At 47.7% G+C, this 22,116-nt stretch overlaps 1 protein-coding gene across 1 annotated transcript in view; it reads left to right on the plus strand.

The window, feature by feature from the left end:
- STXBP6 (syntaxin binding protein 6) overlaps positions 1–22,116 on the plus strand; it is a 59,767-nt gene that overhangs the window by 26,685 nt on the left and 10,966 nt on the right. Inside the window, 2 exon segments of the mRNA XM_068170939.1 lie at positions 8,344–8,474; positions 10,086–10,251. Coding sequence (XP_068027040.1) covers positions 8,344–8,474; positions 10,086–10,251 — 297 coding nt within the window.

Raw genomic sequence — 22,116 nt, forward strand, 5'->3', positions numbered from 1 at the left:
GCAGCCTGCTCCAGGGCTCTGTCACCCTCACAGGGAAAAAAAATTCCTCATATTTACATGGAACTTCCTATGCCTCAGCCTCCATCACTGCCCCTTGTGCTGGCATTGGGCATCACCCAGCAGAGCCTGGCTCCAGCCTCTCAGGACTCACTCTTTACATATTTATAACCATTGATGAGGTCACCTCTCAGTCTTGTCTCCAAGTTGCAGAGCCCTCAGCTCCCTCAGGCTCTCCTCATAAGGAAGATGTTTCACTCCCTTAATCCTCATTGTGGCTCTGTGCTGTACTCTCTCAAGCAGCAAACTGTCTTTCCTGAACTGAGGGGCCCAGAACTGGACACAATATTCCAGATGTGGCCTCACCAGTGCAGAGTAGAGGAGGGAGGAGAATCTCTCTCGACCTGCTGGTCACATCCCTTCTAATGCACCCCAGGATGGCATTGGCCTTCCTGGCCACAAGAGCACATTGCTGGCTCATGTCCCTGCTGTCTGCAGAGGGGGTTGGACTAGCTGACCTTTGGAGGTCCCTTCCAACCCAGACCATTCTGTGATTCTAAGTGGAGGGATGGGTAACTTGGTAAAAACGTTGTTGAGGTTTTCTTTCCCTTACTCCCTTCACTTTGAAGTGCTTGCAGTTTGCCCAGAGTAATCAGCACACACACACACAAATGGCTGTGACACAAACATTAACAATCCAGCATTTGATCAGAAGAAAGTGCTGACACCAGCTAAGTGGAATCAAATAATTGTTAGCTGTGTCATTTCTGTGTACTTTTAGAGTACATCCAAGCTTTCACTAGAAGCTTAATGTAAGTCTTACTTAAATTGAAAGTGCAAATTAGATTTTGTTTGCAAATCTGCTCAGTGCTAGGTCCTTAGACACTAAATGTGGCATTGTTGACCTCACCTGGAGTACTACACTCAGCTCTGGTGCCCTCAACACAGGAAGGACATGGACCTGATGGAGAGGGTCCAGAGGAGGGCCACAAAAGTGATCAGGGGGATGGAACACCTCTGCTACAAGAACAGGCTGAGGGAGCTGGGGATGTTCAGCCTGGAGAAGAAGGACTTCAGAGCAGCCTGACAGTACCTGAAGGGGGCTACAAGAAGGCTACAGAGGGACTGTTTCCAAAGGCCTGCAGTGACAGGACAAGGGGCAATGGTTTGAAATGAAAAGGAGATTTAGATTGGATGTTAGGAAGGTGAGGCTTGACAAGTCTGTGAGCTACTTGATGGAGTGGAGAATGTCCCTGCTTACTGCAGGGGGCTTAGACTAGATGACCTTTGGGGCTCCCTTCCAACTCAATCCATTCTAGGCTTATATAATTGGTCTGGTTTTATATGGTAGGCCCTGAGGCTTCAATAATTGAGTAATGCTAACATAGAACATTGCTGAGGGTCAAGTATGGATATAAATCATTATGTAGAATGGACACCATAAGCCAGAAGATCTCCAGCTCACTCTTTTGCATTGCAACAGGCAATTGATGTATTGGGGCTTCTAATGGAATCTCAAGTAAGGCTAACATCACTCAGTTATCACATGGGAAGGCAGCCATGGAAAAGTGTAACACAGCTTTTAATGCTCTGCATTTCTCTTCTTGCAGGCAGATCTGATAATTTGCATTGGAGAAGTGGGACTGCTGGGCTCAGGGCAAGAGCTGGGAGTGCCACAGGGCTGGAAGGTGTGGGTCTGTGTCTCCTCAGTGCTTCAGAGTTTAACTGGCCAGCCATGGGTGAGATGGTGCAGAGGCTGATCTTGGAGCCTAGCCTGGGTCATGCCCTGGTCTATCACTAGGGCAACAAGATGTGTTGTGCTTCCCTTAGGTTTAAAAGGGATACCAAGTTGGAAGGGAGTAATTGATATGCAGGGAGAGAGGCAGGACTTAGAGTAGTCTGACTTTAGGTGGGGGAATGGATGAGAGGAACTTAGAATCCTAGAATTGTTAGGGTGGGAAGGGACCTCAAGGATCAGCCAGTTCCAACCCCCCTGCCACAGGCAGGGAGACCTCACACTACAGCAGGTTGCTCAAAGCTACATCCAGCCTGGCTTTGAAAACCTCCAGGGATGAGGCTTCCACCACCTCCCTGGGCAACCTGTGCCAGTCTCTCACCACCCTCATGGGGAACAACTTCTTCCTAACAGTCAATCTGAATCTACCCATTTCTAGGTTTGCTCCATTCCCCCCAGTCCTATCACTCCCTGACACCCTCAAAAGTCCCTCCCCAGCTTTCGTATAGCCTTCTTCAGATACTGAAATACTACAACAAGCTCTCCTCTGAGCCTTTTCCTCTCCAGACTGAATAGCCCCAACTCCCTCAGTCTGTCCTCATAGCAGAGCAGCTCCATCCCTCTGCTCATCCTTGTGGCCCTTCTCTGGACACCTTCCAGCACCTCCAGCTCCTTCCTGTCCTAGGGGCTCCAGAACTGGATGCAGTACTCCAGGTGGGGTCTCAGCAGAGTGGAGTAGAGGGGGAGAATCACCTCCCTCAACCTGCTGGCTGTGCTTCTCTTGATTCAGCCCATGCTCTGCTTGGCTCTCTGGGCTGCAGGTGCACACTGCTGGCTCATGTTGAGCTTCTCATCCCCCAGTTCCCCCAGGTCCTTTTCTCCAGGGCTGCTTTCCAGCCAGTCCCTGCTCAGCCTGTATTGATGCTTGGGATGACATTTGGCCAAGACAAATGTGAAATCTTATACCTGGGCTGGAATAATCCATAGCTCAGTTGGGGGCTGGCTGAGTGACTGAGTCAGGAGTAGCCTCTTGAGAAAGACAGGCTGGACAAGTGTCAGCTGGCCACCCTTGCAGCAGTGCAGACGAACTGCATGTTGAGCTCCATTAGCAGGAGCATAGCCTGCAGGTAGCAGCAGCGATTCTGAGCATATGGGGCTGCATCTGGAAGCCTACTTTCAGGCTCCTGGTGCAAGGCACCTACTGTTCAACTTCAGAGTCTAGCTAAGGTATTTGGGAAGCTGTAGCATATGGCAGGGACTGAGAAAACTGGGTTTGTTTAGAAAAGATCAGAAGACAAGGTATGAGGGAATCTCATTGCAGCCCTCCACTGCCTTATGTCTTCTGCTTGTTGAAAAGGCAGAACTAGATCCCTCTTAGATGTCTACAGTGGAAAATGAGGAGGAGAAGTTAACAAGTCACAGCTGGGGAAATCCCACTTGGTTAGAAGGGAAAAGTTGGGAAAACCCAAATATATATCCACTATGGGAAAGTTTCACACTGGGCTTTACTGTGTTTTGCCATTAGGCAAAGCACCACTGAACGTTGTTGTTTGCCCTGCTTCAAGATGACCTTAAGAAGTCTGTTTCCAGTCTGTGATTCCATGTTGAATAAACAAGCAGGTGGCAGTGGAGGATCTCCAGCATGTTTAGACAAAGTAATGCCAGTCTGTCACGAAACTGCAAATATTGGGGAAGTCTGAGTGTTGTATACAATAGAAGCTTCTTCAAACCTCAGGAATGGAAATAGAACAAGCAGAAAAAAACTTTTCTGGAGGAAGAGGAAGGTATTAGGTTTAGGCTAAATCTCTTCTTGAATGTTTGGGGTGCTTCTGGGTGCATCTAGGTCAGGGCCAACCCAAGCACCAATACAGGCTGGGCAGGGACCGGCTTGAGAGCAGCCCTGAAGAAAAGGCCTTGGAGTGCTGGTGGTTGAGAAGCTCAACATGAGCCAGCAGTGAGCACTTGCAGCCCCAAGAGCCAACCAGAGCCTGGGCTGCAGCAAGAGAAGTATAGCCAGCAGATCAAGGGAGGTGATGCTCCCCCTCTGCTCCACTCTGCTAGGACCCCACCTGGAGTACTCTGTCCAGTTCTGGAGTACTCATTACAGGAGGGATCTGGAGGTGCTGGAAGGTGTCCAGAGAAGGGCCATGAGGATGAGCAGAGGGATGGAGCTGCTGCTATGAGGACAGACTGAGGGAGTTGTGGCTGTTCAGTCTGGAGAAGAGGAGTCTCTGAGGAGACCTTATTGTGGCCTTCCAGTATCTGAAGGGGGCTACAAGAAAGCTGGGGAGGGACTTTTTAGGGTGTCAGGGAGTGATAGGAGTGAGGGGAATGGAGCAAAACTAGAAATGGGTAGATTCAGATTGGATGTTAGGAAGAAGTTCTTCCCCATGAGGGTGGTGAGAGCCTGGTACAGGTTGCCCAGGGAGGTGGTGGAAGCCTCATCCCTGGAGGTTTTTGCAATGTCCTTAAACTGAGGGGCCCAGAACTGAACACAGTACTCGAGGTGTGGCCTAACCAGTGCAGTGTACAGGGGTAGAATAACCTCCTTGCTCCTGCTGGCCACACTGTTCCTGATGCAGGCCAGGATGCCATCGCGTAACATTGACTTTTCTTCCCCTGATATGTGACTATGTGGAGGGTTGAAAATTTCCCCCAATGTAAAATTGCCATCCCAGCTCAGTTGGAAAGCAAATGAAGCTGTACTTACAAGCAAAACTGCAATCTAAAATATGAAATACAATGAATATGCCCCAAATAAACAATATTTATATGTATAGGTACAATTTATAAACAGCACAAGAGCCCCCCTGGCCAAACCAGGGGGCTACTAATAGCTTCCCACCTCCCTGCTCCCTTCCCTACCTAGCTGTACGTGGGTCAAAGCACAGCCTAAATGTACCACAGGCTGTTGGTGGGAATAACTTACTTTTAATTTGCTTGCAGTAGGACTAATGTCCTCTGTACAACCGCCCACCAGGACAGCAGGTAGCTGCGCTGCATTAGAGCTCTTCCACCAGCGAGCACAGCATGCCTGCAAGCTAAGGGGCACACCTGCTGTTCACACTATCCAGTGTCCTAGTTACTGAGCTTCTGAGACAGAGTGAAGCTCTTTTCAATATTTCAGATGCTTGATTTCTGTGGTCTGTGCTTCCATGTTTTATCTTCAGTTCATTTGGCTTCTTTCTCCTGTCAAACTGTTGTATTTGAAGGTGTCCAGAGAAGGGCAACGAGGCTGGGGAGAGGTCTGGAGCACAGCCCTGTGAGGAGAGGCGGAGGGAGCTGGGGTTGATTAGCCTGGAGAAGAGGAGGCTCAGGGGAGACCTTCTTGCTGTCTACAGCTCCCTGAAGGGAGGTTGTAGCCAGGTGGGGGTTGGTTTCTTCTCCCAGGCAACCAGCACCAGAACAAGAGGACACAGTCTCAAGCTGCGCCAGGGGAAGTTTGGGCTCGAAGTGAGGAGAAAGTTCTTCCCAGAAAGAGATTTGCCACTGGAATGTGCTGCCCAGGGAGGTGGTGGAGTCACCATCCCTGGAGGTATTCAAAAAAGGCTTGGATGTGGCACTTGAAGCCATGGTTTAGTTGTCAGGAGGTGTTAGGTAATAGGTTGGACTTGATGATCTCTGAGGTCTTTTCCAACCTGGTTGATTCTATGATTCATGTATCTGCTTGAAAACCCCTGTAGCTTTAACCTGCAAAGGTAGTGGAAATAAGTATCTGAGAAACAATTTATTTCTTTTCCCCTCCCACTAGATGTTTATTTATCTATGAATGTAAGTGTGTTACTCATACACAGCATCTTCATCAGAAAACACTTGGTTTGCCCTTCTCAGAGACTGATGGTAGGGCACTGTGTCCAGGAGCACTTTGGACGTTGCCTTAAAGAACACACTCTTTGCTCTGTGTGAGTTTCCTTTACCTTATTCTTTGTGCACTGGCAATTCATTTATACATGGACTGACTGTTTTCTGGTAGGAAATTGATCCAATTCAGTTATGCAAAACACACTTCCAGCCCTATAATTGGTAGCTATCTGTGCATTAAAGCAGTAGTGCTTTCAATAGACGTGGCTTTATTTCTGGTCTGGCTTTTTCCTGTGGCTGTTTTGGCTTGAGGTTTTACTTTGTTTTGCGAAGCAGATACATAGGTTAGATGTGGAACAGTTTTGAGACACCTTATGCTTACCAGAGGAAGAGTAGTTGTCTTTTTCTGTTGGTTTTGTTTGTTTTGTTGATTTGTTCTTTATTTGGTTGGGTTTTTTTTCATGAGGTGAGCTCCATCAGGCCAAGTCTAGATGAGACAGTATTCAAAAGCTAATCTGATGACCTGTTTCAAAACAGACATTAGTATGCAACTTCTGTCCAGAGAGCTTAACTGAGAGAACCTGAGTCATTAGCTCAGTTGGCCTTGCCTGGGATGATTAATTACCCTTCAAAAGGCCAATTCAGTTCATAAAACTTGGATGTTGATGTCTTATTTTGTAGCTTTTGAGGTGTGTGCTTCACCAATTGTCTCCTGATTCCATTGTTCAACCTCTTAAACATCCCAGGGGTTTTTGCTTTAGTGTGTATATTGGATGACCACAAGCCAGCAATGGGTCCTTGTGGTCAGCAAGGCCAATGGCATCCTGGGGTGTATTGGAAGGGGTATGGTTAGTAGGTTGAAAAAGGTTCTCCTCCCCCTGTACTCTGCCCTGGAATATTGTGCCCAGTTCTGGACCCCTCAGTTCAAGAAGGTCCTCAGGGAACTGCTTGAGAGAGTCCAATGCAGAGCCAGAAAGATGCCAAAGGCGGTGGAACATCTTCCTTATGAGGAGAGACTGAGGGAACTGAGGGCTCTTTAGCTTGGAGCAGAGGACTCTGAGGAGTGACCACATTCATGTTGATAAAGATGTGAAGGGTGAGTGTCACAGGGATGGAGCCAGGCTCTGCTCAGTGATGTCCAATGATAGGACAAGGGGCACTGGGTGCAAGCTGGAGCAGAGGAGGTTCCATAGGAACATGTGGTAAAATGTTCTCCCTGTGAGGGTGTCAGAGCCGTGGAGCAGGCTGCCCAGGGAGGTTGTGGAGTCTTCCTCTCTGGAGACATGCAAAACCCACCTGGATGTCTTCCTGTGTGACCTGCTCTTGGTGATCCTGCTCTGGTGATCCTGCTCTGGTGGTGGACTTGGGCTGGATGAGCTTTGGAGGTCCCTTCCAACCCCTAACATTGTGTGATTCTGTGAAGTGTTGAAAACAGTGGCTAGTTTCTTACCCTGTGGAGGGGGAGGACTTCTCTCCTTCCTTTGATTGTGAAAGATTTTCAGTAAACACATCTGAATGACTTGTCAGAGAGAGAATATGGTTAGGAGCATGTAATTGCTCTCAATATTTTTTCAGATGTAAAAAGAAAACCCTTTCTCCACACTTGCTGCAAGGTAACACCCACTGGGTGACTGGGTGTGGGGGAAAGCTCTGTTTTGCAAAGCACCGTAATAAGCAGCTGGTGAGAATGCTGCTCCCAGCTGCCATGGAGTGTCTCCACGTTGTAAGGACTGCTACACTGCTGTCAAGCTGTCAGGGACTAAATGAAGGGTTTGAAGCCTGTTTGCTGGGTTTGTGGGTAGCTGATGTGCTGAAGGTTCTAGAAACATTTTCTTCAATACCAAGATGCAAAAAGGTGACAGATAGATCAGGTTCCCTGTGCACACCGAGTCTTCAGACCTAAAAGAAGTGTCATTTTTCAGAGGGTGCAGCAGCTGAATTAAGACTACATTTCTACCAAAGGCAACTGAGACCTCCAAACACAACTGAGATACCAAGATTGTTTTAAGTTCTTCTGTAGAATACAGAATAAACCAGGTTGGAAAAGACCTTCAAGAGCATCAAGTCCAACCTATCACCCAACACCATCTAATCAACTAAACCATGGCACCAAGTGTCCCATCCAGCCTCCTCCTAAACACCTCCAGTGATGGTGATTCCACCACCTCCCTGGGCAGCACATTCCAGTGGCCAATCTCTCTGTGAAGAATTTCTTCCTCACATCCAGCCTAAAGCTCTCCTGGCACAGCTTGAGACTGTGTCCTCTTGTTCTGGTGCTGGGTGCCTGGAAGAAGAGACCAGCCCCCACCTGGCTGCAACCTCCCTTCAGGGAGTTGTAGAGAGCAAGAAGTTCTCCCCTGAGCCTCCTCTTCTCCAGGCTAAGCAACCCCAGCTCCCTCAGCCTCTCCTCACAGGGCTGTGCTCCAAACCCCTCCCCAGTTTTGTTGCCCTTCTCTGGACACCTCCAAGTGTCTCAATGTCCTTCTTAAACTGAGGAGCCCAGAACTGGACACAGGACTCAAGGTGTTGCCTGAGCAGTGCTGAGCACAGGGGAGAATGACTTCCCTGCTCCTGCTGGCCACACTATTTCTGATGCAGGCCAGGCTGCCATTGGCCTTCTTGGCCTCCTGGGCACACTGCTGGCTCATGTTCAGCCTACTATCAACCAGTACCCCCTGGTCATGGGACATTCCAGAGAGTACACCAGCATGCCACCTCCTGATACAGTGAACTAAATGACATGTTGCTGAAACATTAAGACCCTTTCAACTGTATGTTTTTTCTGTTTGTTTGTTTCTTTCTTTGCTCAGTGACAAACAAGAAGCCAGCTCAAGCCTCTATTACAAAGGTGAAGCAGTTTGAAGGCTCTACCTCTTTCGTCAGGAGAACGCAGTGGATGCTTGAGCAGCTTCGCCAGGTCAATGGCATAGACCCGAACCGGGTGAGTTTAAACAGGGCTGGCAAACCACCAGGGAAACTCAGCTCTTTCTGTGACTGCTTTGTGCATTCTTGCACTGATTAGAAGACACCTGGGAAGCTAAGATACAAGTTTGATGTGCACATTCTCAAAAGAAAGAACGCAGTGGGGTATGTGAAATAGGTTTACTGGGAAAGATAAGAGCGAGCCCAAGCTCAGAGTCATAGGGTTTGTTTTCCAACTGCCTTTCCCTGCTTTTCTTCCTACTCTCTCTCTTCTTTATAAAAGCAAAAATAAGAACTTTGTGTGCCTTTTTCTTCAGCTGTAAGCCTCTTGAGGTTCATTTTGGCTTGCAGCTGTGAGAGGGTTACTGAGGTTCAAGTTTGTGAAACATTGTGGGCCTTGCATTGTTTTGTAGGATAATCCTCAGCTCCTTAGAATTATAGAACCAGCCAGGTTGGAAAAGACCTCAGAGATCATCAAGTCCAACCTATTTCCTAATACCTAACACCTCCTGACAACTAAACCATGGCTCCAAGTGCCACATCCAAGCCTTTTTTGAACACTGCTAGGGACGGTGACCCCACCACCTCCCTGGGCAGCACATTCCAATGGCCAGTCTCTCTTTCTATGAAGAACTTTTTCCTCACCTCTAGACTAAACTTCCCCTGGCACAGCTTCAGACTGTGTCCCCTTGTTGTGGTGCTGGTTGCCTGGGAGAAGAGACCAACTCCCACCTGGCTACAACCTCCCTTCAGGGAGTTGGAGACAACAATAAGGTCTCCCCTGAGCCTCCTCTTCTCCAGGCTAAGCAACCCCAGCTCCCTCAGCCTTTCCTCACAGGGCTGTGCTCCAGACCTCTTCCCCAGCCTCATTGCCCTTCTCTGAACACATTGAAGTATCAGAATGTCCCTCTTAAATTGAGGGGCCCAGAACTGGGCACAGTACTCAAGGTGTGGCCTGAGCAGTGCTGAGCACAGGGCAGAATGACTTCCTTGCTCTTGCTGGCCACACTATTTCTGATGCAGGCCAGGATGCCATTGACCTTCTTGGCCACCTGGGCACACTGCTGGCTCATTTTCAGGCTGCTGTCAACCACAACCCCCAGGTTCCTTTCTGCCTGGCTGCTCTCCAGCCACGCTGTCCCCAGCCTGTAACACTGCATAGGGTTGTGGCCAAAGTGCAGCACCTGGCACTTGGACTTGTTGAATGCCATCCTGTTGGACTCTGCCCATCTGTCCAGGCTGTCCAGGTCCCTCTGCAGATCCCTTCTACCCTCTAACAGATCAACACCTGCTCCCAGCTTAGTATTGTCTGCAAACCTACTAATGGTTGTTGGTTGTTGTTTGTTGTTTGGGATATTCCTTATCAACATCTGCGTATTCCTTCATCAAAAAACACTTGCAGAAAGGCTTCCTTCACCTGTTTTGATTTGGGGTTTTTTTCATTCAAAAACATGTAAAGAAAAAGTGATCCCAGGATGGCCTTGAGTTTCATGACCTGTTTGCTTTTCCTCCCAGCCTAATCCCTTTTAAAAACATCATCTCTCTGTATCCTTCTGCTAATCATTTAGAAACCCATCATAATAGGAATGTGTGTTGTTGTTTTGTTGTGGTTTTCTTTTTCCCCTTCTAGGATTCCCCAGAATTTGATCTGCTCTTTGAAAATGCTTTTGACCAGTGGGTGGCAAGCACAGCTTCAGAGAAATGCACATTCTTCCAGGTTCTACACCACACTTGTCAGCGATACCTTACAGACAAGAAACCAGAGTTTATCAACTGCCAGTCTAAAATCATGGGAGGTAAGTCCACCAGAGCTGGAGCACTTCTCGCTGTTGGACCTGTCTTCAAAGGAGCTTGCAGCCTCACTGCATCCTGAAGTCATGGATCTGGATATGCTAACATGGTAGTAAAGTCTGGGGTCTCAGCATTTCTTCATCAGGCACTGCTTTGCAGTCCTCTGCTGTCTTTGCTTCCCTGCTGTTCAGCTCTGGAGGCAGCATCCCTTATCCACCTTGCTGAGAAGTTCTCCTTCTTCCTTAGCAACTTTGATTATCATAGAATCACAGAATCTATAGGGTTGGAAAAGACCTCAGGGATGATTAAGTCCAACCTATCACCCAATACCTCATGGATAGGATAGGATAGGATAGGATAGGATAGGATAGGATAGGATAGGATAGGATAGGATAGGATAGGATAGGATAGGACAGGATAGGATGGGATGGGATGGGATGGGATGGAATGGAATGGAATGGAATGGAATGGAATGGAATGGAATGGAATGGAATGGAATGGAGTAGAATAGACCAGACCAGGTTGGAAAAGACCTTCAAGATTGTCAAGTCCAACCTATCACCCAACACCTCATGACTAGAATACAATAGAATAGAACAGAACAGAATAGAATTAACCAGGTTGGAAAAGACCTTCGAGATCAAGTCCAACCTCTCACCCAACACCATCTAACCAGCTAAACCATTGCACCAAGTGCCCCATCCAGTCTCTTCTTAAACACTTCCAGTGGTGGTGACTCCACCACCTCCCTGGGCAGCACATTCCAATGGGATTCCAACTGTAGAAGACAAGTGCAAGCTGACTTGGGGTTTTGTTTCGCTGTCATTTCTTCCCCAATCAATAGACATCAATCATAAATACAGCAAGTCTTACTCAGTTCTGCATGGAGATTCTCCTCTCATGAATCTAGAGTAATTCCTTTATGCTGTTAGCAAAAGCATCTTTTGTGCAGCTTGCTTTATATGCTCTTTTCTCATGGAGTTTTTTTTGTCTTGCATCCCTTGCCTCTAAACCAACAAAGGGAAACTTGAGGAAAGGGGAAATCATCTCCAGTTTGGTGCTTACATTATAGAGGATGCCACTGACTTGGTGGTCATAAATCTGTGGTGTCTGTGATCCCTTTCTTTATAGCATCTTCCCAAACTAAGAAAAAAGGCCAAAAAAAACCCAACCCCCTTCTAAACTTCCTCTTTCGTTTTTCCTCTGCCACATTAATAGGATTTCCTTTGTTTTCTTTTTGATTTGATGAGGAGGAGGGAGGAGCAGTTTCTGCACTCATGGCAGGAGATAACCTCCACCATTTTTCCATTCCATATGGGAGAAGTCTCATATCCAGCCTTTGGCATCTGTTTGCTGATGATGCTCACATCCATCCTTCTGGCTAGTAAGTCACTATTAAGAAACAACCAACAATTATTGTTAGAACCTTGACCTGTCCAAAATTAAGTTCCTGTTCCAGCTGACCCAGATGTTGAGCTTTATCCTAAAGGCTCCCTTCCAGTATCTGAAGGGGGCCTACAGGAAGGCTGGGGAGGGACTTCTCAGGTTATCAGGTAGTGATAGGACTAGGGGGAATGGAATGAAGCTGGAGGTGGGGAGATTCAGGCTGGAGGTGAGGAGGAAGTTCTTCCCCATGAGAGTGGTGAAGCCCTGCAATGGGTTGTCCAGGGAGGTGGTTGAGGCCCTGTCCCTGGAGGTGTTTAAGCCCAGGCTGGATGAGGCTCTGGCCAGGCTGATCTAGTGTGGGGTGTCCCTGCCCATGGCAGGGGGGTTGGAACTAGATGACCCTTGTGGTCCCCTCCAACCCTGACTGATACTATGATAAACAAGTGTCAGCACAGTGAAAAAAAAGCCCAAACAAAACCAACCCAAACCCTCCAAAAACCCCACACTGAGGTTCATAAACTTCATCTTGACTTCTACTTTACTACACACTAGACCTTCTGTGGCCTGTGAAATACACCCATATTCTCCCTGTTGCAACACCATACCTAAAATGGACACAGCCAACAGGCCCAGGGAGGTAATTCTCTCCCTCTGCTCTGTCCTGGTGAGACCCCACCTGGAGCACTGTGGAGCCCCCAGTACAGGAAGGATCTGGAGATGCTGGAAGGTGTCCAGAGAAGGGCCATGAGGATGAGCAGAGGGCTGGAGCACCTCTCCTATGAGGACAAACTGAGGGAGTTGGGGCTGTTCAGTCTGGAGAAGAGAAGGTTATTTGGGTGGGTTGGATTGGTTGATGGGTTGGACGCGATGATCTTGAAGGTCTCTTCCAACCTGGTTTGGTTTATTCTAATAAAGTTTATTCTAATAAAGACTTTATTGAGGCCTTCCAGTATCTGAAGGGGGCTCTAAGAAAGCTGGGGAGGGACTTTTGAGGGTGTCAGGGAGTGATAAGACTGGGGGGAACAGAGCAAAACTAGAACTGGGTAGATTGAGATTGGATGTGAGGAAGAAGTTCTTCCCAATGAGGATGGTGAGAGACTGGCACAGGTTGCACAAAGAGGTGGTGGAAGCCTCATCCCTGGAGCTATTCAGGGTCAGGCTTGACAAGTTTCTGAGCAACCTCATCTGCTGGAGGATGTCCCTGCTGATTGCAGGGGGGGTTGAACATTTGGAGGTCTCTTCTAATCCAAACCATTCTATGGTTCTATGTCACTTCATGCCCTCTACCAAGGCAGCATTTGTGTTTTGAATTACATGCTTGGAGATTCTCTGAGGGATGTGAGAAGTAGCACTCACACCTTTGAAATCATCAAGTCCAACCTATCACCCAACACCACCTAATCCACTAACCCATGGCACCAAGTGCCACAGCCAGGCTCTTTTTAAAACACTTTTCTCACTTTTCTAAACCTAATTCTAGTTTTTCTAATACTCTACAGGTATTTGTCAAGTATATTATTAGAATAGGCACATGGATACATCCACATGGTTGGATTTAATAACACAGGCATGCACATCAAATATGTGATGTGCATCTTGCAGCAGATGCCTATTTTCAGCACAGGCAAAAAATAAAGGCCAAGAAAGAACACTTCCTCCAAGTGGAGCTGAAGATGAAAGAGCTTGAAGGGCTTGTTTACAAACTTACTTATCTTATTGAGCCTTCTTCCTTCCTGAAGGGTAGTAGTGAAGAAAGTGAAATTCATGCTGCTCCTGTTTCTGCAGGAAGTGCTTGAGAGCTTAGCTCTAGTAAATATTTGTGTCCCTGTGGAATTGCAGACCTCCTCCACTGACTTGCTTCTTTGACCTCTTCCCACACTCACACTCTTCTTCCTGTGGGCCAAAGTCCTGTCCCTGATTCGTCAGAAGCACCTGCCCCTGTACTCAGCACTGGTTAGGCCACACCTTGAGTCCTGTGTCCAGTTCTGGGCTCCTCAGTTTAGGAAGGACATTGAGACACTTGAATGTGTCCAGAGAAGGGCAACGAGGATGGGGAGAGGTCTGGAGCACAGCCCTGTGAGGAGAGGCTGAGGGAGCTGGGGTTGCTTAGCCTGGAGAAAAGGAGACTCAGGGGAGACCTTCTTGCTGTCTACAACTCCCTGAAGGGAGGTTGTAGCCAGGTGAGGGTTTTGTCTTTTCTCCCAGGCAACCAGCACCAGAACAAGAGGACACAGTCTTAAGCTATGCCAGGGGAAGTTTAGGCTGGATGTTAGGAAGAAGTTCTTCCCAGCAAGAGAGATTGGCCATTGGGATGTGCTGCCCAGGAGGGTGGTGGAGTCACCATCCCTGGAGGTGTTCAAAAAGGCTTGGATGAGGCACTTGGAGCCATGGTTTAGTTGTCAGGAGGTGTTTGGTAATAGGTTGGACTTGATGATCTCTGAGGTCTTTACCAGCCTGGTTGATTCTATGATTTTCTGGCTCCATTTTCAGTGGATTAGTGTGCAGCAATGCAGTCTGGAGTTAAATAGTCTAGACTGTTTCCTGTGACTTGATTAATGACATTGGTAATTATAGCAATAATGAGAAGTGATTAAAGGTATGGGTGCTGATTCTGAGAACAAAGAACAAATTCAAATGTAAAAGGGCTGTAACAAGATTCCTCCCACTAGTGCCTTGTACTAAATATTTCAGATGTGCTTTTTGTCTGGGATGTAGAGGAGTTGGGTCCAGAGCTCATGTGCAGTCTGGATGTGATTTTGCAGAGGAAGGGAAGGGCAGGCACTTGAAGCCACAGGGTGTTTTGGCTTAGATAAGAAATATTTTCCACCTTTCTGTCTTTCTAACATGCAGGTTCTGATACTGAGGGACTTTATAGGGTGGCAGGTAATGATAGGAGTAGGCAGAATGGAACACAACTAGAAATGGGTAGATTCAGATTGGATGTTAGGAAGAAGTTCTTCCCCATGAGGGTGGTGAGAGCCTGGCACAGGTTGCCCAGGGAGGTGGTGGAAGCCTCATCCCTGGAGGTTTTTGCAGCCAGGCTGGATGTGGCTGTGAGCAACCTGCTGTAGTGTGAGGTTTCCCTGCCCATGACAGGGGGGTTGGAGCTGGATGATCCTTGAGGTCCCTTCCAACCCTAACAATTCCATGATTCTATGGTTCTAATATCACACAGTGGGATTGTGCTGTGCACACACTGGGAGTCTTTGTGCTGTGTGGGTGAGTTAATCAGATGGCATTGATTTTGCATCACTAATATTAAAACCAAAGTTGGAGGTGAGTGGTGTGCAGAGGGTTTGTCACCTACAGGTTGTGTTCATTAGAACAACTTGATTCTTGGCATAACATCAGGCTGAGAGAGGATGAATTTGACTCTCATTTCTGGCCAGTGATACAGCATTTACAGCTCTTCAGAGATTAATTCTGGACCTAGAGGAGTGAACAATTGCTGCCACGTTTAGACACACATTAGTATCATAGTATCAGTCAGGGTTGGAAGGGGCCACAAGGATCATCTAGTTCCAACCCCCCTGCCATGGGCAGGGACACCCCACACTACATCAGGCTGGCCAGAGCCTCATCCAGCCTGGGCTTAAACACCTCCAGGGATTAGAAAAGCATGATCCTGGGAAAGGAGCAAGATCTCAGGCTGCTGGAATATTCTGACCTTGCTCTTTCTCTCTGTCTGCTTTAAGCTTTGTAGTCCCTGTGTCCATTGATTTTTAGCAGTCATTCTGAAGTAATTCAAATATTCTTAGCAACCTAAAGTAATGACATCTTTGCCTCTGTAACCTCTTCTCTAGGACAGCTGGCAGGATCATTCTCTTTTAATGGATCCTTTTTTTTTCTCCTCCAGGAATATATTGCCAGTGTAAGAATGGTCATGAGCAGTTCTTTTTTCCTATGCTATTGTCTCAGCTTACCACATTTCAGACCTAGTAAGCATACAGTGGTGTTTACTCTGCTGTGCAGGATTCATGGAAGGCCCTGGCTTGGTGGGGATCTTAGGGAATCATCTACTCCAACCTCCCCACCATGGGCAGGGACACCTTTCAGCTAGACTTGGCTGCTCAAGGCTTCATCCAACCTGGCCCTGAAGACCCCAAGGGAGGAGACATCTACAACCTCCCTAGGCAGCCTATTCCAGAGTCTCACCATCCTTGTAATCAAGAACTCCTTCCTAAGATCCAGTCTAAACCTACTCTCCCTCAGCCTAAAGCCTCATTCCCTCTTGTTGTATTGCTAGACACCCTGATGAAAAGTCCCCCTGCAGCCTTCCTGTAGGATCCCTTCAGGTATTGGAAGGCAGCTCCAAGGTTTCCCCACTAGAGTCTACTCTTCTGAGCAACTCCAGATCCCTCAGCCTGTCCTCATAACAGAGTTGCTCCAGCCCTTGCATCATCTTTGTGGCCCTCCTCTGGACTCATTACAACAGCTCTGTGTCCTTCTTATGCTGGGAACACCAGACCTGAACACAGTATTCAAGGTGGGGCCTCACAAAAGTCGTGGGGCAAAATCCCCTCTCTTGCCCTGCTGGCCACACTCCTCTTGCTGCAGCCCAGCACACAGCTGCCTGCTGGGCTGCATGAGGGCACTGCTGGCTCACAGTGAGCTTCCCATCAATCAGTGCACCCAAACCTTTCTTCAGAGCTACTCTCAACCCACTCTGCCCTCAGCCTGGATGCACTTTGCCATGTTGAACCTCATGCAGTTGTCCCTGCCCCAGTGATCTTGTTCCTGTCATCAGGCAAACTACAAATTACTGAGGCTTAGGGCATGCCTTCATTGTGTAGTTGCTCCAGCCTTCCCTGTTGCTGTATTGTATGCCTTTGGGGAGATGATAATGCAGACAGCTGGACAGACACTGCTGTGATCCACTGGGGCAGGTCTATTTAATTGTCTCCTCTATAAATAAAATACAGCTGGTTTCTAATGCTGTGCTGCTGTGCTGCTGTCATGTCAGGAATGCCTTCCAGCACCTCTCAGCCATGTGTTTGTGTGTGTATCTTCTTCCACTGCATGTCTGTGCCTTGCTAAATATTTTCCTAGGAAACTGATTCAAGCTCAATCTGTTGTTTATTGTGGCTTCCAAGGTACTTCACTGCCGGTGTGGTGCCTTAGAGTTCTGCTGGAAGCAGTGCTCCCTGTGGAAGAAATTGAGCAGCCTGGAGGAATAAATGGGTACAGAAGTCGGCTTCTGCACACATCAGCCATGCCAGGAGTCTAATTGGAGGGAAAAGCACAGTGTCACAGGGCTAAAGGCAACAAGGAGAAGCTTGTGTGGGTGTCCCGTAGTATCATCATAGTATCATAGTATCAGTCAGGGCTGGAAGGGACCACAAGGATCATCTAGTTCCAACCCCCCTGCCATGGGCAGGGACACCCCACACTAGATCAGCCTGGCCACAGCCTCATCCAGCCTGGGCTTAAACACCTCCAGGGACGGGGCCTCGACCACCTCCCTGGACAACCCATTCCAGGGCTTCACCACTCTCATGGTGAAGAACCTCCTCCTCACATCCAGCCTGAATCTCCCCACCTCCAGCTTCATTCCATTCTCCCTAGTCCTATCACTACCTGAGATCCTGAGAAGTCCTTCCCCAGCCTTCCTGTAGGCCCCCTTCAGATCCTGGAAGGCCACAATGAGGTCACCTCGGAGCCTTCTCTTCTGCAGACTGAACAGCCCCAACTCCTTCAGTCTGTCCTCATAGGAGAGGTGCTCCAGCCCTCTGATCATCCCTGTGGCCCTGTTGCATTACATTAGAAATCACATCCTCCACTTTTAAACCAGAACAAGAAGACACAGTCTCAGGCTGTGCCAGGAAAGGTTTAGGCTGGATGTGAGGAGAAAATTCTTCCCAGAAAGAGAGGTTGGCCATTGGAATGTGCTGCCCAGGGAGGTGGTGGAGTCACCATCACTGGAGGTGTTCAGAAAGAGCCTGGATGAGGCACTTGGTGCCATGGTTTAGTTGATGAGATGGTGTTGGCTGATAGGTTGGACTAAATGATCTCAAAGGTCTTTTCCAACCTGGGTTGTTCTGTTCTGTTCTGTTTGTGTTTTGTTTGCTTTCAGAGAAGGTAGGAATCCCTGGAAGTCCCCCTGTCCAAGCTGAGCAAGGACACTTCTGGATTTTAAGGCTCCAATTTAAGCTGGGAAGTGCAGTAACCTTTAAAGAGCAAATGATGTGCACATTTCAGTTCAGGTGTAAGGATTTCAGAGTTACAATTAATAACTCCAGTAAAGATTCTACTTTCCATGCATGTTCAGTCTTTCAGATGACTTAGTCATCCTTTCTGGCTGATAATTTACATGTTGGAAGTCTGTGGAGAACATTCCATTCATGTGATATGGGGATTCATTAAGTTTTAAGAGGGAATTATCTTCCTGGGATTACAATCACAGAAGTACTGTTTCTGTAATCTGCTTAGCTTGAGCTGATCAGAGCCCTTTTCTCTGTCTGATTCTTTCTTAGCTGTAGTTTCCTCTTTCATTCAAAAGAGCTTCTAAACTGCTCACTGCAGGGGGGTTGGACTAAATGGCCTTTGGAGGTCCCTTCCAACCCAAACCATTCTGGGGTTCTGTGATTCTGGTAACAGGGTTGTCAGCACAGCACCAGCACACGTGAAAGGATGTGTAGCAATCACTTGGCAGGGAAGTGAGAGGGATGGATGAGAAGGGGAAGAACATGTGTGTCCTGTCAACTTTTTATGCTCATCTGTTATGTTCAAGTTGTGACTGATCACAGGATGTCAGGGGTTGGAAGGGACTTCTGGAGATCATGGAGTTCAACACCCTGCCAGAGCAGGACCATACAATCTAGCTCAGGTCACACAGGAACACATCCAGATGGGCCTTGAAAGTCTCCAGAGAAGGAGACTCCACAACCTCTCTGGGCAGCCTGTCCCAGTGCTCTGTGACCCTTAAAGAAGTTGCCCCTTGTATTGAGGTGGAACCTCCTGTGCTGCAGCTTGCATCCATTGCTCCTTGTCCTATCCCAGGGAGCAAGTGAGCAGAGCCTGTCCCCTCCCTCCTGACCCCCAGCCCTCAGATATTTAGAAACATTTATTAAATCCCCTCTCAGTCTTCTCTTTTCCAGACTAAAAAGCCCCAGGTCCCTCAGCCTCCCCTCACCAGGCAGGGCTCCAGTGCTTTAGTGTTTTAGTGTTGGAAAGCCTCAGGCTAATGGTAGTCTAGGAACTGTCAGTCCCTGGTAGGGATCTGGAGGTGCTGGAAGGTGTCCAGAGAAGGGCCAGGAGGATGAGCAGAGGGTTGGAGCTGCTCTGCTGTGAGGACAGACTGAGGGAGTTGGGGCTGTTCAGTCTGGAGAAGAGAAGGCTCCACAGAGACCTAATTGTGGCCTTCCAATATCTGAAGGGGGCTACAAGAAAGCTGGGGAGGGACTTTAATTTAGGGTGTCAGAAAGTGATAGGCCTGGGGGGAATGGAGCAAAACTAGAAGTGGGTAGATTGAGATTGGCTGTTAGGAAGAAGTTCTTCAGCATGAGGATGGTGAGAGACTGGCACAGGTTGCACAAAGAGGTGGTGGAAGCCTCATCCCTGGAGGTTTTTGCAGCCAGGCTGGATGTGGCTGTGAGTAACCTGCTGTAGTGTGAGGTGTCCCTGTCTGTGGCAGGGGGTTGGAACTGGATGATCCTTGCAGTCACTGCAGGTGAGGTCTAACCAGAGCAGAACAAAGTGGCAGAATCAACTCTCTCCATCTGGAATTTTCAAAGTCACCTACCTGATGTAGAAGTGCAAATCTGTTGACAGATCAGACTGGGTGCTATGCCTCCATTTCAGGAGTTCAGTGCATTAGGTTTCTCAGTAATTAACTACTTAATGAGCAGATCAATGATATTGACACAGTGCCTCTGAACAGCATCCTTGTTTAGAAAGATCCTGCTTTATCTTCAGGCCATGAAGTTCCAGTGGAACTCCATTTAAGCTAAGTGCTTCCATTTGTCATATTCTCAAGCAGCAGCTTGCCATGGTGCACAGCTGCTGGTTCTCTCTTTCAGCTATACATTCTGCTCCTACATAGATCAGCTGGAACAGTGGTGTTCCTTGAGGCTCTCTAGACATCTAAACCTTTCTCCCCATCATTTGAGGAGGGAGTTTGAGGGGTTTGGAGCTCAAGCCCTATGAGGAGAGGCCGAGGGAGCTGGGGTTGCTCAGTCTGGAGAAGAGGAGGCTCAGGGAAGACCTTATTGCTCTCTACAACTACCTGAAGGGAGGTTGTAGCCAGGTGGGGGTTGGTCTCTTCTCCCAGGCAACAGTACCAGAACAAGAGGACACAGTCTCAAGCTGCACCAGGGGAGGTCTAGGCTGGATGTGAGGAAGGAATTCTTCCCAGCAAGAGAGATTGGTCATTGGAATGTGCTGCCCAGGGAGGTGGTGGAGTCACCATCACTGGAGGTGTTTAGGAAGAGTCTGGATGAGGCACTTGGTGCCATGATTTAATTGATTAGATGGTGTTGGGTGATAGGTTGGACTTGATGATCTCAAAGGCCTTTTCCAACCTGGTTAATTTCTTCTCTTCTCTTCTCTTCTCTTCTCTTCTCTTCTCTTCTCTTCTCTTCTCTTCTCTTCTCTTCTCTTCTCTTCTCTTCTCTTCTCTTCTCTTCTCTTCTCTTCTCTTCTCTTCTCTTCTCTTCTCTTCTCTTCTCTTCTCTTCTCTTCTCTTCTCTCTTCTCTCTCTCTCTCTTCTCTTCTCATTGTCAAAATGGGCAAATATCACTGCTCAGTAACATTTTTAGGCTGTATTAGTCCTCTAATCCCCAACAAAATTGCACTTTTTAGAGCACAAATTTACTTTCTTCCTTCAAAGTGATTACTCACAAAGTCTTTCCCACCTTGGATCTTTAGGTATTAAGTTTTTTTTTCCCAGGAGTGCAAATTTCTGTGCATTTGCCCTGTATTTTCTATGCAGGGTCAATAGTCCTGACTGTAATCATTTAACATTTATACAAGCACTAGTATTAGTTACCACCATTGCTTAATACTGATTTCAATTTGTCAGGACTTATCCATGAAAAGATACTTGCTTAAAAGGGAGGAAATGGAGCAGCATCATGCCCTCCCAAGGATTAACATTTTAAGCAAAGGGAAGATAAGAGACAAGTTTCTGCACAAATTGAAGCATAGAATCCTGGAATCATTCAGGTTGGGAAAGACCCTTGAGATCATGGAATCATAGAATCAACTAGGTTGGGAAACACCTCAGAGATCATTAAGTCAAACCTATCACCCAGCACCTCATTACTAACTAAACCATGGCACCAAGTGCCACATCCTATCCCTTTTTGAACACCTCCAGGGATGGAGACTCCACCACCTCCCTGGGCAGCACATTCCAATGGTTAATCTCTCTTTCTGGGAAAAGCTTTCTCCTCACCTCCAGCCTAAACTTCCCCTGGTGCAGCTTGAGACTGTGTCCTCTTGTTCTGGTGCTGGTTGCCTGGGAGAAGAGACCAACCCCCTTGGTCTGATGTGGGGTAGGTGATCCTTCCAATCCTAACAATTCTGTGATTCTGCAGGTAAGGACATAGATCTCTTCAGTCAACACAAATAATCTCTGCTTACAAAAGCAGTTATAGTAACTTAACAAAGCACTTATAGTAACTTAACTGCTCAACAGGATGGATAATTGACTTGGCACCATTGCTGTGGAGTACTGAATGAAATAGAAGAGAATCTGAGTAGCTCAAGGATCTTAAGAAGAAATTCTTCAATACAAGGGTGCTGAGGCTCTGGAATAGGCTGCCCAGGGAGGCTGTGGCTGCCTCCTCCCTGGAGGTGTTCAAGGCTAGGTTGGATGAGGCTTTGAGCAGCTGAGTCTAATTGAGAGGTGTCCCTGCCCATGGTGAGGAGGCTGGAGAAGATGAGCTGTGAGGTCTCTTCCCACCTAGGGCATTCCATGATCCTGTCATTTAGCTGTACCAAGTACAAATTCCCATGCAGTAGAGCATTTCTTCCCACAGAGTTTCTCTTGCACCTTCAGGTTTAGCCTAGCAAAAATGTTGTAGAAGCCAGTGTCAAAAGCCTTACTAAGGTCAAGGTGGACTACATCCACAGGTCCCCCTGCATCTACCCATTCATAGAATCATAGAATCAACCAGGTTGGGAAAGACCTCAGAGATCATCAAGTCCAACCTATTACCTAACACCTAACACCTCATGGCAACTAAACCATGGCTCCAAGTGCCACATCCAATCCCTTTTTGAACACTTTCAGGGCTGGTGACTCCACCACCTCCCTGGGCAGCACATTCCAGTGGCAAATTACTCTTTCTGTGAAGAACTTTCTCCTCACTTCTAGCCTAAACTTCCCCTGGCACAGCTTGAGACTGTGTCTTCTTGTTCTGTTATCTCTGAGAGAAGCTGAAGGCTAAAATAGGCACCTTTCCCTGACAGAAAGGCACAAAAGGACATTAGATTCAACTGAAAGCCTCCTTGTGCCTGGAATGAGCTGTCATGCTGATAGA

Source organism: Melanerpes formicivorus, unplaced genomic scaffold, assembly GCF_026170545.1.
Source record: "Melanerpes formicivorus ecotype bairdi unplaced genomic scaffold, bMelFor1.0.p_v2 SCAF_883, whole genome shotgun sequence".
Classification (NCBI taxonomy): domain Eukaryota; kingdom Metazoa; phylum Chordata; class Aves; order Piciformes; family Picidae; genus Melanerpes; species Melanerpes formicivorus.